The 15,449-nt window shown below is 47.0% G+C and overlaps 1 protein-coding gene and 1 pseudogene across 2 annotated transcripts in view; both read left to right on the top strand.

Annotated features, from left to right (window-relative positions):
* Positions 1-8,167, top strand: part of ABCA9 (ATP binding cassette subfamily A member 9) — a 31,802-nt gene extending 23,635 nt beyond the window's left edge. The window contains exons 29-39 of one of the 2 annotated variants that reach the window (XM_063175553.1): positions 43-163; positions 481-598; positions 1,082-1,173; positions 2,352-2,527; positions 3,656-3,731; positions 3,972-4,066; positions 5,261-5,380; positions 6,509-6,649; positions 6,874-6,953; positions 7,034-7,089; positions 7,639-8,167. In XM_063175553.1, coding sequence (XP_063031623.1) covers positions 43-163; positions 481-598; positions 1,082-1,173; positions 2,352-2,527; positions 3,656-3,731; positions 3,972-4,066; positions 5,261-5,380; positions 6,509-6,649; positions 6,874-6,953; positions 7,034-7,089; positions 7,639-7,737 — 1,174 coding nt within the window. In that variant the 3' untranslated portion in view covers positions 7,738-8,167. Of the gene's footprint in view, positions 1-42; positions 164-480; positions 599-1,081; positions 1,174-2,351; positions 2,528-3,655; positions 3,732-3,971; positions 4,067-5,260; positions 5,381-6,453; positions 6,650-6,873; positions 6,954-7,033; positions 7,090-7,638 lie in introns of those variants that run through there. The other variant, XM_063175554.1, reaches the window with a different exon arrangement.
* Positions 8,168-10,004: 1,837 nt separating this feature from the next.
* Positions 10,005-14,485, top strand: LOC134428999 (mucin-2-like; annotated as a pseudogene).
* Positions 14,486-15,449: the final 964 nt, after the last annotated feature.

Genomic DNA, 15,449 nt, shown 5'->3' with positions numbered 1-15,449 from the left:
GGTAAAGAACAAAATCCTAAGCTGAACCTGGTGGCTTTTCAGGATTTCTCCAAGAAAAGAAAGCAGCCAGCAGCACCCCAAGGAGCTCGAGGAGGAAGATGAAGATGTCAGAGCTGAAAGGGAAGCAGTGAGGAATGCTCTGGTGGCTCCCAGTCAGGAGGAGGTACCCCTGAGTGTTGTCCTTCTTGTTTTGTTTGATTTTCTACCAGGTAAAACACAAACCTGTGCAGGGCAGGGCTCTGGCTGTGTTGTTCTCACTGGGAAAATCAAAATTCCAAAAGGGTGGGTTCCCTCAGGAAAAGAAAGCTCTTTAAAGGAACTTGGATAATAAAATGTCCTGTTGCACCTCATATTTGTGGTAAACTATAAAACAAAGATCTTCAGAAGGTTTTCTGCCTTTTTTAAAGGAAAAAAAATCACTGAAGGATTGATGCTAGCCAAGATAATAAATTAATCTTGTTCCTTCCTCCTCACTTTCAGAAATCAGTCATTATAGCCAGCAATCTGTGCAAGGAATATAAAATAAAGCAAACTGGCTCACTTTTTAAGAAGAAGAAGAAAACAGCCACCAAAAACCTTTCTTTCTGTGTTAAAAAAGGTGAGAACTGGGACTGTCCTGCCAGACCTGTGTTGGACCCAGAGTTAATTCTCAGTTACCTGAGCAAGGACGGAAAGGTCAAATCTATTTGTCCTGTTGTTAAAGCACCTTCTGTCTGGGTTTGGTGTGTTAATGGTGCATCCTGTTAATGGCCTTTGACTGTCCATTATCTAAAATAAAGATAAAATAAAGATGCTGGGGAGAGGGGACCACTTTAGCAGTGGCTCCTGGGAGCAATTCACAGCATCAGTTTTAAGTTGAAATCTTATGGGCTCTCTGAGTGTGTATTTTATACAATAAAAACATTCATTTTATATGATCTTTGATATTAGCATGCTTCCTTTTCTATTTTTTCTTTTGTGGGACTGTATATATTGATATATTTCTTGTATGTTTATGATATATTTATGATTATTCTTATATATTTATGATATATTTGTTGAATGGGGAATAGCCCTTAGAAATTCTGTGCATCGGTTGCAGGAGAAGTATTAGGACTTCTGGGACCCAATGGAGCTGGGAAAAGCACAACTATCAAAATGATCACTGGAGAGACAGCCCTGACTGCTGGGCAGGTAGGATTCACAAGGGATGGGCCCATGGCAAAAATCCAAACCTTGCACCTAGGCTAAGCTGTCATTTTTATCAAGGCTGCAATTTTTGTCAGAGCGTTATTGGTGATCAGGGTTTTAATTGAGTCCATCATGCTATTAAATTAAATAATGTATCAATAAGATGATGGTGAGCTACTGCTAATTTTGATAAGCTGCTGCATCTGCCCTAACTGCTATATTTATATATATATTTATATTTATATTTATATTTATATTTATATTTATATTTATATTTATATTTATATTTATATTTATATTTATATTTATATTTATATTTATATTTATATTTATATTTATATTTATATTTAGTATTAAATCACTCCTTCCCTGTGGGTTTCCACACCAAAACCCCATAATCTCCCCTAAACCACCCCTTGGGTGGGAAAAGTAGTGAAGGTAAGAAGACTTCCAGAAAGCTGTGGCAGCAGAGAGCAGAGAACTCAGAGCTGGCTGCAGCTGCAGAGTCTGAAAGTAGAAAAGTTACAATAGTACAGCAAGCAAGGCTATGAAACAATGGTTTGAGTTTTAGGCTTGGCTAAGATAGAACTTACGACTGCAGAAAAATAAAATATGCCTAGCATGTGAATTGGGGTTTTTAGAGTATAAAGGTAGCAGGTTTTAAGGTTTATAGTAGAAGGTTTTAAGCTGAGTATTGGAATATTGTGTGCTGTTAATAGAGAGCAGACAAGCCAGCATTGTGTGAAGCAGGTGTACTTTAATGTTGTTTTAGTGTACTTTAATGTGCTTTTTTCCTAGAACAACTGTCTGTAAGCTTTAGCAATGTGCTGTTGGCCAGAAAGTTTTTTAAAATGCTCTGTAACAAAGAAATCCTTGGCTGCTGCTGTCTGTACGTGAGCTGTTGCCATCTTCCAATTGCCAGTGACTGCCTAGAACAACTGTCTGCAAGCTTTAGCAAATGCTGTTGTCCAGAAAGCTTTTTAAAATGCTCTGTAACAGAGAAATCTTTGGCTGTTGCTGGCTGCACGCGAGCTGTTGCGCTCTCCCAGTTGTCCCAACCACGCACTGAGGCTGAACAAAAGCTCAAGGAGCAGATCCCAGCAGTCCCACCCTGCTGCTGAAAATCCCCAGCACGGCCCCTGTGCTGTGCCAGAGGACAGTGCCCGGCCTGGGTTGTGCAGGTGCTGCTGATGAAGAGGGCAGATGGAGGAGGCTCCCTGGAGCAGGCTCCTGCGTTCCTGGGGTGCTGCCCCCAGGAGAAGCCCCTCTGGCTGGAGCTCACCCCGCTGCAGCACCTGAGGATCTACGCGGCCGTCAAGGGGCTGCGCCGGGAGGACGCGGCTGCTGCTGTGCGCAGGTACACGTGTGAAAAGCATCGCTCGTTTTCAAAACTGTAAAAGTTTAATAGTAATAAAATGGTTATAAAAATAATAATATAATTAGAGTAATAGTAATTTGGGTTAGGACAATATGAGGCAATAGAACAGAGTTACTGGGTACCTTTTCTGGGCAAAATAAGCCCGAAAACGTACACACGTTAACAGAGGATTAACCCTTAAAAACAACAGCCTGTTGCATATTCATACACCTCATACGTGATGCATAAATTCCACTCAAACACAGGATTCTGTCTGGTCAGTGTCAGCTTCTTCCTCTGAACCGTGACAGCATCTTCATGGCCGAATGACGTGGGAAGAAATTTGTTTCTTCTGATAAGAGAGAAATAAATTATTTTTCTCTAAAAGATTTAGGTGTCCTGTGGCTGCTATCTGGTGCAAGTCCCTCATTCCTTTCTTAAAAAAATATCTCACATACATAGTTTCTATTTTAACATTATGTTGTAACCTAAACTATATTTAACACACGACTACAGCATAACTTTCTAACATAACACATATAATATTCATTATAATATTTGCAAAAAGCAAATCATGAAATACGCATTTTTCACACATGGAGGGTTGGGATGGTCCAAGTTCCACCCCTCAGTCATGAGGAGGGGACCAGAGAGTCAAATTCACAGAGGAAACCTGGAAAGAAATCAGGAAACTCAGCTGCAAAAGTGCTTTTGTGCTGTGATTTAGTGAGAGGGTTTAGAAAAACTCCAATTTTCCTGAGTTTGTGTGGTGGGGATAAATTTATCACTAATGTCCTCTTAAGAATGTTATCTTTAGGCAGCTTTTCTGAAATCTCTGAGGTTAGAGTTTGGCACCACAAGAAAGGGTGCTGAGCTGACACTGGCAAGGGGAGTGGATTTGAAATGCTGTTGACACTGGTGATGGGTTTAGAAAAGAGCTTGTGGCTTCTTCAGTGCACTCTGCTTCAAATAGTCACTGCATTTTAGTAATGCAATAAATGTTTAATGAAAACAAGCAGGAGTCGAGAGCAAGGGGAGAAAAGCTCCTTTTTCTTATCATTTTGGGGACACTTGATGAGAGTATTGATTTGGAGTTATAAAAATGTTCTTTTTTCATTTCCCCCGCAGAATTGTGAACGCTCTGCAGCTTCAAGACTACTTAAACAAAAAAGTCAGAAAATTGCCTCCTGGGATAAGCAGAAAGGTGTGTTTTGGCTCACTGCAATGCTCAAACACTAATTAAAACTCCCCTTTCTGAGTGGAGGGACCGACCTGTGCCCTGAGCTACCTGGGAATGCCTCGTGCTGGGTGGGGTGATGGAAATGAGCCTTCCCCAAACCCCCATTTCATAAAGCACAATTCCCATGAATGAGGAGGTGCTGTCCACAGCTGTGTGTGGGCACAGTGCCAGGAGGTTTGGCTGAGTCCCTTCTCTGTGTCACAGCTGTGCGTGGCACTGTCCTTGCTGGGCAACCCCTCCGTGCTGCTCCTGGACGAGCCCTCCACCGGCATGGATCCCAACGGGCAGCGCTGTGTCTGGTGAGCAGCAAAAAATGTATAAAGAGAAGTGTTCTGAAAGCTTTGTTCTGATTCTTTTTACTCTTTATTTTAGTTACTTTTCTTTGTACCCTTTTAAAGTTTTGAGGCTACTTTGCCTTCCTCCTAATCCCACCTCACAGAAGGAAGTGAGTGCATTAGTAATTACACCACACTCATTAGCCATAAAAATCTCAAAATTGGAGAAATCTCGAATTACCAAACCAGAACTACTACATTGAATTGGTGTTCCCACCATGGGAAAGGGATGGGAAGCCAAAAGGAGGTATTAAAAGTTACATGGAAAGGGTTTTACCCCATCCACAGATGGTGCTGTCCCTCACGTTGCAATGGTTCTGTTGGAAGATACATTTCTTGTCTCTCTCTAACTCAGGGATGAAAAACTATTTAACCTTCATCCTTTTTGCAAGATTCAGGACAGTCCTAAATGGGATTTGGGAGAATTCATGAAGAGACTTGAGTCAAAAGTATTTTTTGTCATTATTGCAAAGCATTTCCGTGTGCTCATTAATCTAAAGTTGCTCCACGTGAAAATTTTGTTCTTATTTTTGGAAAAAGGCATTTAGATGGACAAAGAACGATGAATGTCATGGACATATTTTCTGAAAAGTATCTTTGCTAGGATTTTTCTCCTGAGAAGCTGAGAAGCCTCAGAAAAGAAATGTAAACAATAATTATCTGATTGTTTGGAATGTGGCCTGGAGATGATTTACCAACAGGTTCATCTTTGATGGGTCTCATGTGGCTGTTTTTAATTAATGACCAATCACAGGTCCAGCTGTGTTGAGGCTGTGAGCAGTCACAAGATTTTATTATTCATTCCATTATTTTTCCTTGCTAGCCTTCTGATGAAATCCTTTCTTCTATTATTTTAGTAGAGTTTTAATACATCAATATGATATATGATATGACAATATAATATAATATAATATAATATAATATAATATAATATAATATAATATAATATAATATAATATAATATAATATAATATAATATAATATAATATAATATAATATAATATAATATAATATCCTAATAAATCAGCCTTCTGAAACATGGAGTCAAGATTCTCATCTCTTCCCTCTTCCTGGGGACCCACAAACACCACCACAAATTATATTTCTAGGAGTGTTGGATTTTGTTTTATTTTATTTTTTTTTCACTCTGATCCTCAGGAAAACCATCCGGGATGCCCTGAAAAGCCAGGAGTCGGGAGCCATCCTGACCACACACTACATGGAGGAGGCAGAGGCCGTGTGTGACCGTGTGGCCATCCTGGTGTCAGGGCAGCTCCGGTGGGTGACAGCACCTGGCTGGGCTGGAGCTCACCCAGGCTGCTCCTCCTGCCTGGGGTTTCTATTGCAATAATACCAATATTGCAGATGGAACATGCCTGAGCTCGTCTGGCCCTTGGTGCTGAACCAAACAGTGGCACTGTGGTGTTTCACCCCACAGACACTTTGGGCTGGTTGGGTGTGTGGTGTTTCACCCCACAGACACTTTTGGCTCTGGGTGTGTGGTGTTTCACCCCACAGACACTTTTGGCTGGCTGGGTGTGTGGTGTTTCACCCCACAGACACTTTGGGCTGGCTGGTGTGTGGTGTTCACCCCACAGACACTTTGGGCTGGCTGGTGTGTGGTGTTTCACCCCACAGACACTTTGGGCTGGCTGGGTGTTGGTGTTTCACCCCACAGACACTTTGGGCTGGCTGGGTGTGTGGTGTTTCACCCCACAGACACTTTTGGCTCTGGGTGTGTGGTGTTTCACCCACAGACACTTTGGGCTGGCTGGGTGTGTGGTGTTTCACCCCACAGACACTTTGGGCTGGCTGGGTGCTGCAGTTGGGCACTGGGAACAAGTCCAGGCCTGCAGGAGCTCTGGTGGGGCTGGGATGGAGCTTCCCCCCATAACAGGGGCTGCTCCTCAGGTTTCCCTCTGTGGAGAAGCTTTAAGGCGCTGGTGAAGGAAAGGAGTCGGTTCTGATGGAGGGTTTGGATGCAGAGCTTTATTCTGGCCCACAGCCTCTGAATGCAGCACCAGCTCCAGCAGAACTCCCTGAGCCCGTGGTTGCTGCTCCTTTAACCCCGGGGAGAGTGGAGGGAAGGGGCAGGGAGCCACCAAGCAGGGACGGGAGGGGAGGGACAAAGGGACAAAGGACACCTGGATGGCCCAATGCCCCCCAGGGGTAGAGGGCATCCTGTGAATCTGCCAATCTTCTGGAATGCCAGGACTGGCAGACAGTGCTGGGAGGGGAAAGGAGAGGTGACTGGCACACCTGGGAGGGAATTATCAGGGAGGGATCCGAGGTTCTGATGTAAACCCTGAAATCACAACATTTCATGAAGTGTGCCATGGTTTCCTTCTCAGGAAGGAGCAGGTGCTGAGGTGACAATGATTTCAGTGTCACCTCCCTGCCCTGCAGATGCATTGGCTCCATCCAGTACCTGAAGAACAAGTTTGGCAGAGGATATCTCCTGGAAATCAAGGCCAAGGATGCAGAGAGCTCTGATGCTCTGCACGCTCAGGTTCTGAAGATTTTCCCGGGTGCAGCCCGCCAGGACAGGTAACTGAAAAATGTGGGATGAGGAGGGGATTCAACACTGCCTCATCCCTGAGAGCATCCCTGGCGGGATGGCCAGACACAGCTGGAGAGGGACGAACAGCTCCCTGATTTATAATGTCACCACAGCCAGCTCTCCTGTGATCCCAGCAGCAGGACACCCATAAAGGTTTGACCCCAGAACCTCAGTACCGAGCCAGAATCACCTTTTCTTCTGTTTCCTCAAGGTTCCCCTCTTTGCTTGTCTACAAGGTCCCAATGAGAGATGCCCTGCCCCTGTCCCAGTCCTTCTCCAAGCTGGAGGAAGGTAAGAGCAAAACCAGGTGACTTTTTCAAAATGCAGAACAGCAACTGCTCATTTTCAACATTTTCCCCATTTCTCCACAGCCAAACGAAGCTGCGGCCTTGAGGAGTACAGCTTCTCCTTGAATACTCTGTCTCAGGCAGGTGAATTTTATTTGTGCTGTAAAGGCAGGAGCAGGGACAAAAGCTGCAGCCAAACCCAGACTGGTGCAGTGGCCAAAAGGCAGCTCCACCAAAAACTGCCTGAGGGTTCTGGGTGAGGAGTTCTCTACTGGCAAAATGGTGGGAGATGGCTTGGGTTTTTTTACTGCTGGGATTTTTCATGGTTGGAACAAGTCTGGATGAAATCTCAGACCCCACTTGTTGGAGGAAAGCACACAGCACACCCAAGGAGGGAGCTGCCCATGCCCAGCCCCTCTGGGTGCCCTGGAAACAACAGATTATTTATTGCTGCTAGTACAAGGCTGGTGGCAAAGATGAGGAACGTTTAAGTCAATGCATTGGTGGGGAAAACCTGTATGGAAATACCTACAGGCAGGGGGTACCTGTCTGGTTACTCCAGAGAGCACAGGAGGCTCAGCTCCTGCTCCCAAAAATCCTCCCCAGACCCCTCCAAGTACTGCAGAGCTGTGCCTCCTGCAAAGGAGCATCACAGATAAATAACCCAAGCATTACCTTGCTCATTTCAGGTGTTTCTGGAGCTCTCCCGAGAGCAGGAAAAGGAAAACTTTGATCTGACTTTGGATGGGACTTTTGACTGGAAGCAGCTGCAGCAGGAGGACTGTTGAATGCTCATTTATGCACTGCTCAGTATTAACCAAGCTGCACATATTTACTGCCACTCTCAGTGTACCACGGGGAGGGGAAGAGGCTCCTCTGTGCTGCAGAAGATGTTTCACCTGCAGGGCTCTCTGCTCCAAGCTGCAGTTCCAAAGCTGCCTGATCCAATAGTGCCTGCCCTGGTGAGAGCCCTTGGCAAGCCAGGCAGGGTGAAGCAGGAGGACTGGAAGCTTTGCAGAAAGGAGGGTCCCAATCCATCCCTGGGGATGAAAAAATCTCTCTGGATCTGGAAATCTGGACGTGCTCTGCCCTCCTGGGTTCCTCTCCCACCCATGTCTGGGACTCTGCCTGTGATGTGTTCTTACTGGAATTTGCATTATTTTATAATGCAATTATGCCATTTTTATACCCTTCCAATAAATGCCTCTATAGAACAAACTGTTCATTCTCATCTGTCATCCTTTCTGGGGACCCTGAGGAGCAGCTCCAGCTGCCTCCCCTGGGGATGGGGTGTGATGGTGTTCACAGGGGACTGAGGATGAGGGAGGAGATGAGGATCTGACTCCACATTTCAGAAGCCTTGATTTATTATTTTATGATATATATTATATTAAAACTATGCTAAAAGAATAGAAGAAAGGATTTCATCAGAAGGCTGGCTAAGAATAGAATAGAAAAGAATGATAACAAAGGCTTGGGCTGTGATTGGCCATTAATTACAAACATCCAACATGGGCCAATCCCAGATGCACCTGTTGCATTCCACAGCAGCAGATAACCATTGTTTACATTTTGTTCCTGAGGCCTCTCAGCTTCTCAGGAGGAAAAATATATTACATTATACTTTAATGGTCCCTCCCAACCCAAATTACTCAGTGACTTCCCTCCTTTTATCCCTGTGCCCAGCTTGCTTGCAAAGGTTAAATCTCTGCCATAAAATGCTCAGTTCTCTCCAGGCAGTCCCAGTGGAGGCTGTGTTGCAATCAGTGCTTGTGCACATCCCACACTCAGCTCCAAAACACATTTTGACAGTTGGAGGTCACATCTTCAGAGACACCCTGGTTGCTTCCTTTTTCCTTTTTCTTTTTTTTCTTTTTTTTTTTTTTTTGTACAATTAAAAAGAAACTTTTGTAATTGTGTTGTTTATTAACTACTTTGTGTTTTATAGTTTTATTACAATATATTTGTTTATTAATTGTTTAAAGTTGTTGCTTGCACAACAGCTCCCTTCCTACCCTGCACCCCTGAGAAATGGGTAAATGAAGTCACCAAACATTTGTGTCACCTGTTCACACACTCAGCCCCAGGAAATGGGGATTCTCTGAAGCAGAAGAGTTCTATTTGCTGCTCTGGGGTATCAGTAGCAGTGGAGAAGTCAAGCCACAAGCCTCCAGAGATAAATACCATTTATATGATCTGTTGCTGTTGGATTTTTTATTTCCCTCAGCATTTTGTGGTTTGTGCCTCTGCAGATGCTGCTTTGAGTGGGTTTGTGAAATCCACTCTGCTCTGCCCTCTGTGTCCTGCTGTGACACAGAAATCTGGGAAACCTTTCCTTGACCACCCAGCACGATGGGCCTGCTCCCTCTGCAGACCTTTGCGTGATGTAAAGACTCAAACAGCACCAAAATCCCCAGCAAACAAGTCCTGTCCCAGAGAGAGCATCTCTGGAGCTGGAGAAGGAAGGAGGAATTACTTCTGACACCAATTCCGCTGCTGCTCCTTCCAAGGAGCCACCACCATTCCCCTCCCACAGCTCTGAGGGATCATTCCCCCTGATATTGGACATTTTCCATTGCAGGGGAAGGTGAAGCAAAGCAGAGCTCACTCCATCACCTCCTGCACAAGGAGGAGATGGAAAAGACCCCAAAGAGTCCCCAGATGGAGCTGTTGGAGCTGGGGCCTTGCCTCAGCATGGAGGGAAGGGGGACAGGGCTGGTGGCACTGCCGGCACACAGGGGACAGCTCCAGCTCCTGGCCCACGGCCAGCACTGGAAGAAAGGGGCTCTGTCCCCAGCACAAAGCAGAGTTTGCAGCTGGCAAGAGGGAACAAAGAAAAGTTGTCAAAAAGTTCACGCAGACTTAACTTTTCCGTTGGGGGGAAAAAAAAAAGAAAAAGAAAAGAAAGAACAAGAGAAGGGTTTCCTGGAAATGAACTGACTCCTCAAATATTCCCTTTGGAATTTGCCTCTCCCCTTGAGCTGATGGGCTGAGGGAGGAGGAACACCCCCAGGAGCTCTGCCTGTGAGAGGAGGGGCTGGCAGATCCTGCTGGGATGTGCATTCCTGCTCCAGCACGAAACCAGCCCCACAACTGCCCCAACTCTGATTATTCTCCCCATTTCCCAGCCCTGCACAAGGGTCCTCTGCTGCTAAAGCTGGAGCAGGGCCTGAGGGTGAGTCCATCCTCCCTATCGTATTTACAGGGACCCTCATGGCAGGGTGGAAGGAATGATGAATCTGACTCCATGTGCTCAGAAGGCTAATTTACCATTCCATTCTATTCTATTCTATTCTATTCTATTCTATTCTATTCTATTCTATTCTATTCTATTCTATTCTATTCTATTCTACTCTATTCTATTCTATTCTATTCTACTCTATTCTATTCTAGAATGCTATACTAAACTACACTAAAGAATACAGAAAGGATACTTACAGAAGGCTAAAAAGTTAATAATGAAAACTTGTGACTCTCTCCAGAGCCCTGACACAACTTGGCCCTGATTGGCCAAAGAGTGAAAACAACTCACAGCAGAACCCAATGGAACAATCACCTGTGGGTAAACAATCTCCAAACACATTCCAAAGGAGCAAAACACAGGAGAAGCAAATGAGGTAAGAATTGTCTTCCTTTTTCTTTGAGGCTTCTCAGCTTCCCAGGAGAAAAATCCTGGGCAAAGGGATTTTTCAGAAAATATCGATGTGACATTCCCAGCCTGGGGTGAATCCATCTTCCCAGGGTATCCCCCACTGCTCCTTGCAGGAACCCAGCAAGAATTCAGCCTGACCAACAGAGAGATTCTCATTTTTGACATTTAATAATGCCCCCTTTTATCCAGAAAAAGGACAAAGCACACAAAGGGCCATTCAGCAGCTGCCTCCAGTGCTGATCCCCAGGCACCAATCCCAAATTGTCCCCCCTCAGTGACAGTGAGGAGCAGCCCAAGCCTTCAGGGCCAGGTGAGAAAAACTCACCCTGTCCCCCCTGTATCCCCCTGCAGGCACCTCCAGAGCTTGGAGCTCAGCTGGGCCAAAAACACCCTTTGTTCCAAACAACCCAGGGGAAACAAACGCCAAAACAACAGGAGACAGGAGTGACACCAAGGAGAAACTCCTTGTGTGTGTCCTGGGAGGAAAGGCACCATGAGCAGGGGGTGTCACCTGCTCTGGGCACCTCCAGCCCCTTCAGCACAGCCCCTGCACCAGAGCAGAGCCAGATGTTCCCCTGATGCCTTGAGAAGGCTGAGCTGGAGCAGAGGCTGGGCAGAGTTCCAGAATAAAGCAGGGATTTATTCAAAGCATCTCCTCCATGGATCCACCTTGGGCAGCACAAGAGCCCAGCCAGGGCTGCACCCAAGATGAACCAAAATGGTCACAAAATGAACCCAAAATGGTCACAAAGTGAACCCAAGATGAACCAAAATGGCCCCAAAATGCACGGCCGGGCACGGGGTCACTGCCTTGGATCAGCTCTGCTCCATTTGCACCTTGCAGTTCATTGTCCCATCCCAGCTTTAGCCCATCCAGTCCCACCCTGCTTGTTTTTCTCTCTCCAGCCCATGGTGTTTGTGCTCCTGGGCTGAGATTTGGATCATTTGTCCTTGGTGCCCAGCTGGAGCAGGAATTGTTTTGTCTCCCTGCTCTGTGCACAGAGCTCAGCATCCTAATATGAAGCCTAGACTTTCATACCAAGGCAGAACAGAATCTGAAAAATAAAAGAGCTGAACCTGAGGCATCACTCCAAGCAGCAGAATTGAGGCAAGGCAGATGCTGGCAATCTCCACAGCTCAGAGGCCAAATCTCTTTTTCCATCCGCTTGAGACAGAAGAGGAAATGGGGGCTGGATTCTGTGTCCACGTGTGGAGGGGAGCAGGGTGGATCACCTCCTCAGCCTGGCAGTACCAGGCTGCTGGAAAAGCATCTCTCAGCTTTTAATTTTTAAAGCATTTCAGCCCGAATCACTCTGCAGGTGAAGCTGAGAAGGATTTTCCTCCTGCTCTGCTGCTTCCTGATTCATCTCAGCGCCCCAAACCCCTTTGGAGACTTCCAGCCCCAAATATTCTCTTTAGCAACAGATGGCTCAAATATCAGGCAGAAGAGGATGTGTGGCTGTGGCAGCAGCCAAACCCAACAAAGCATGTGCCTCAAAGCAGGAGGAAGGACAGAGTGTCCAGCTGGGAAGAGCAGGAAATGTTTTCAGAAAGAGTGAAAGAAGGGACGGAGAAGGGGATGATTGTGTAAGACATGATGTTTCGATTAGAACAGCCCTGAATGATAGCAGCAGTTCATGAACTCGTGTTCCAGGCAGAGTGGGGATGTTGGATTTGTTCCTGTGCAGCTCCATCCGGGCACAGACAGCAGATGGGTTTATGGAAGGTGAGGGGGGATGTGGGCTGTGCATCAGCTGAACATCAGTGCAGGAACTGTGCAGGAACCGTGCAGGAACTGATGCAGGAACTGTGCATCAGTTCCTCACCCAGGAACACCCCTGGTGTCTGTGACCCCAGTGGGCAGCACTGGCAGGAGGATGGAATCCACCCCTCATGCTGGGATTTGTGTTTTCACGATGACTTTTTGGCTGTTTGAAAATACCAGGAGCCATTTGGGACAGTGTGGCAGCAGCTCTGTGGGCACAGAGAAAAACACAACCTTGCCAGGCATTATCCTGGGAAAGGCTGTGAGAAGATCAGAGAAAAGAATGAGAAACAATTCTTATCTTAACCTGCTGCACCTGGTATTGTGAACATGCAGAGATTTGTTCACCAAAGGGTGATTTCTTAATTAGCCAATGGTGACAGTGTTTGGATTGGAGGAACAATTAAGTCCAGCTGTATCACAACTGTCTATAAAAGCAATGGCGTTCTTAATAAGGATTATTATTGATCAACCTTCTGTGATACATGGAATCAATGCTAATTATTACCTGGCTGTAGTGGTCCCAGTCGTTGGTTTCTCTGGGTCTGGATCGAAGGCACTTGAGACAGTAATTCATGTTGGAACTCAAGTGTTTATAATTTCTTATCAGCAAATCAGCCTCACAACCATGAGTTCTGCAGCTTTTCATTAGAAGGCACAAAATGGCCAACAATCTCTTGGTACAAGGTCTTTTAAGACTGAACTCTTCAATTAAGAACTGACACCTAAATTATTTTCCCTTTTAACCCAATAACTGATCCCAATGTGGACTTTTCTGCACAATTACAAAATGCTGCCCAAACCCATGAGGAAGAAGGAAGAAGCAGCATGGAGAAGAAACCCAGGATGACACCCTGTGCCTTTCATCTTGCTTCCATCCACAACATACTAAAAAATCCCAAAACCTCAATTTCTCACCTAAGTGACATACCTACAATACTCTCTATAATCTATTTCACACTTTTGTGGATTCCAGTCTATTCTGGAGTTAAGAAAACTTTCTCCATGGATGAGAATCAAAGTCAGAGCTCCCCTGTGGGTCAGGGCACCCCAGAGCAGACACAGAAATATTCCCTGGGTTCCCACACCTGCCTGGGGATGCCTTACCACGACAGCAATTTCCCTGGAGGGGCTGGTTGGCCCAGAGGTGGGGATGGATGCCAGCAGAACACTGGTGCCAAAGGGAAACCATTCCCGACAGCCGGGATGTGGGAGCAGGGAATGGGGGCCAGCAGAGCCTCTGGCCCTGGGGGGACACGGCCAGAGGGTGTCCCCACAGCTCCGGGCTCCTTTTTCCCTTCTCTCCAAGCCAAACAGAGTTTGTGCCCTTTCTTTGTTCCTTTGTTTTGCAGGCGAAAATAATTCCGCACAAAGGCTTTCCCAGAAAAGCCATGAGGGGATTTTTCCTTGGCTTTCCTGGAAGGATGAATCACCCCGCTCCTTTTTTGGGGTGTCCCGGCTGCCCGGGGGGGGATGCGCGACCTGGTGTGACATCCGCGCTCGGGCTGTGCCACCTCCTGGTGGCAGCGGGCGGTGCATCCCTGAATCCCTGTGTCCCTGAGTCCCTGCATCCCTGAATCTCTGCATCCCTGAATCCCTGTGTCCCTGAGTCCCTGCGTCCCTGAATCCCTGTGTCCCTGAATCCCTGTGTCCCTAAATCCCTGCATCCCTGAATCCCTGTGTCCCTGAATCTCTGAGTCCCTGCATCCAGGCCTGAATCCATGAATCCTTGCAACCCTGAATCCCTGTGTCCCTGCGTCCCTGAATCCCTGCATTCCTGAATCCTTGCAACCCTGCATCCCTGAATCCCGAAATCCTGGCATCCCTGAATCCTTACATCCCTGAATCCCTGCATCCAGGCCTGAATCCATGAATCCCTGCAACCCTGAATCCCTGCATCCCTGAATCCCTGCATCCCTGCATCCCTGCATCTCTCTGTCTCTCCATCCCTGCAACCCCATCCCTGCGTCCCCATGTCCCTGCAACCCCAACTCCCTGCATCCCTGAGTTCCTGAATCCCTTAATCCCCACATCCCTTAATCCCTGCATCTCTGAATCCCCACATCTCTGTGTCCCTGCATCCCTCCATTCCTTCATCCCTGCATCCCCTCATCTCTGAATCTTTGAATCTTTACAACCCTGAGTCCCTGCATCCCCACATCCCTTTATCCCTGCATCTCTGTCCTCACTTCCCTGCATCCCCACATCCCCACATCTCTCCATTACTGCATCCCTTCCCAAACCCCAGCCCCTCGCAGATCTGCATCCCCAGGATTTTCTGGTTTTGTTGCCCAGCTGATCCAGCCCAACTTTTACTCCCAAGCCCAACTTTTATTCCCAGGCCTTTCCTGCAGCTCGGCACCGCCACGGGGGTGCTTTGGGAAGGAGGAGATGGAGCAGCTGCCCCTCAGGTGCTGGGATGAGGCTGGTGGCCCCCTCAGGTGCTGGGATGAGGCTGGTGGCCCCTCAGGTGCTGGGATGAGGCTGGTGGCCCCTCAGGTGCTGGGATAAAGCTGGTGGCCCCTCAGGTGCTGGGATGAGGCTGGTGGCCCCGGGGCTGCAGCAGCCACCAGCAGCAGCAGCAGGGACGTTCCCTTCTCAGCCTGTCCCTGGTGGAGCTCTGAGCTCATTGATGCAGCAGAGTTTTGGGGGCAGACCTGTCTGTAATTCCCTTTGCCCAAAGGGAAATCGATATCAAATATATCCACTTGATACTGAAGGGAAAGAGAGAAAAATGAGTGGATGTTATTCCAATATATCCCTGTCTCTCCTCCAGTGCCAGCTTCCCTGAAATGCTGCTGTGCCCATGGCCAGGGGGGTTGGAATTAGGTGATTTTTATCCAAACCCAAGCCATTCTTTGATTCTGTATCACAGGAAGGTATCCCAGCCCTTCCTGCTGCAGTTTGGGATTGTGGCTATCTGCAGCCTGCAGTCCCTGCTCAGCTGAGGACAGAGGTTCTGCTCAGCGCTGCCAAATCAGACTCTCATTTTTTGCAGCCATAACTCTCCTCCCAGTCCCACACCAAGCTCCATAAATCTGTGTCTCCTTTCCCCCCAGAGGATGCTCCCAGTTCAGGGCAAG

Source organism: Melospiza melodia, chromosome 24, assembly GCF_035770615.1.
Source record: "Melospiza melodia melodia isolate bMelMel2 chromosome 24, bMelMel2.pri, whole genome shotgun sequence".
NCBI lineage: Eukaryota > Metazoa > Chordata > Aves > Passeriformes > Passerellidae > Melospiza > Melospiza melodia.
The sequence above is the reverse complement of the archived record's forward strand: the minus strand, read 5'-3'. Positions and strand labels throughout refer to the sequence as shown.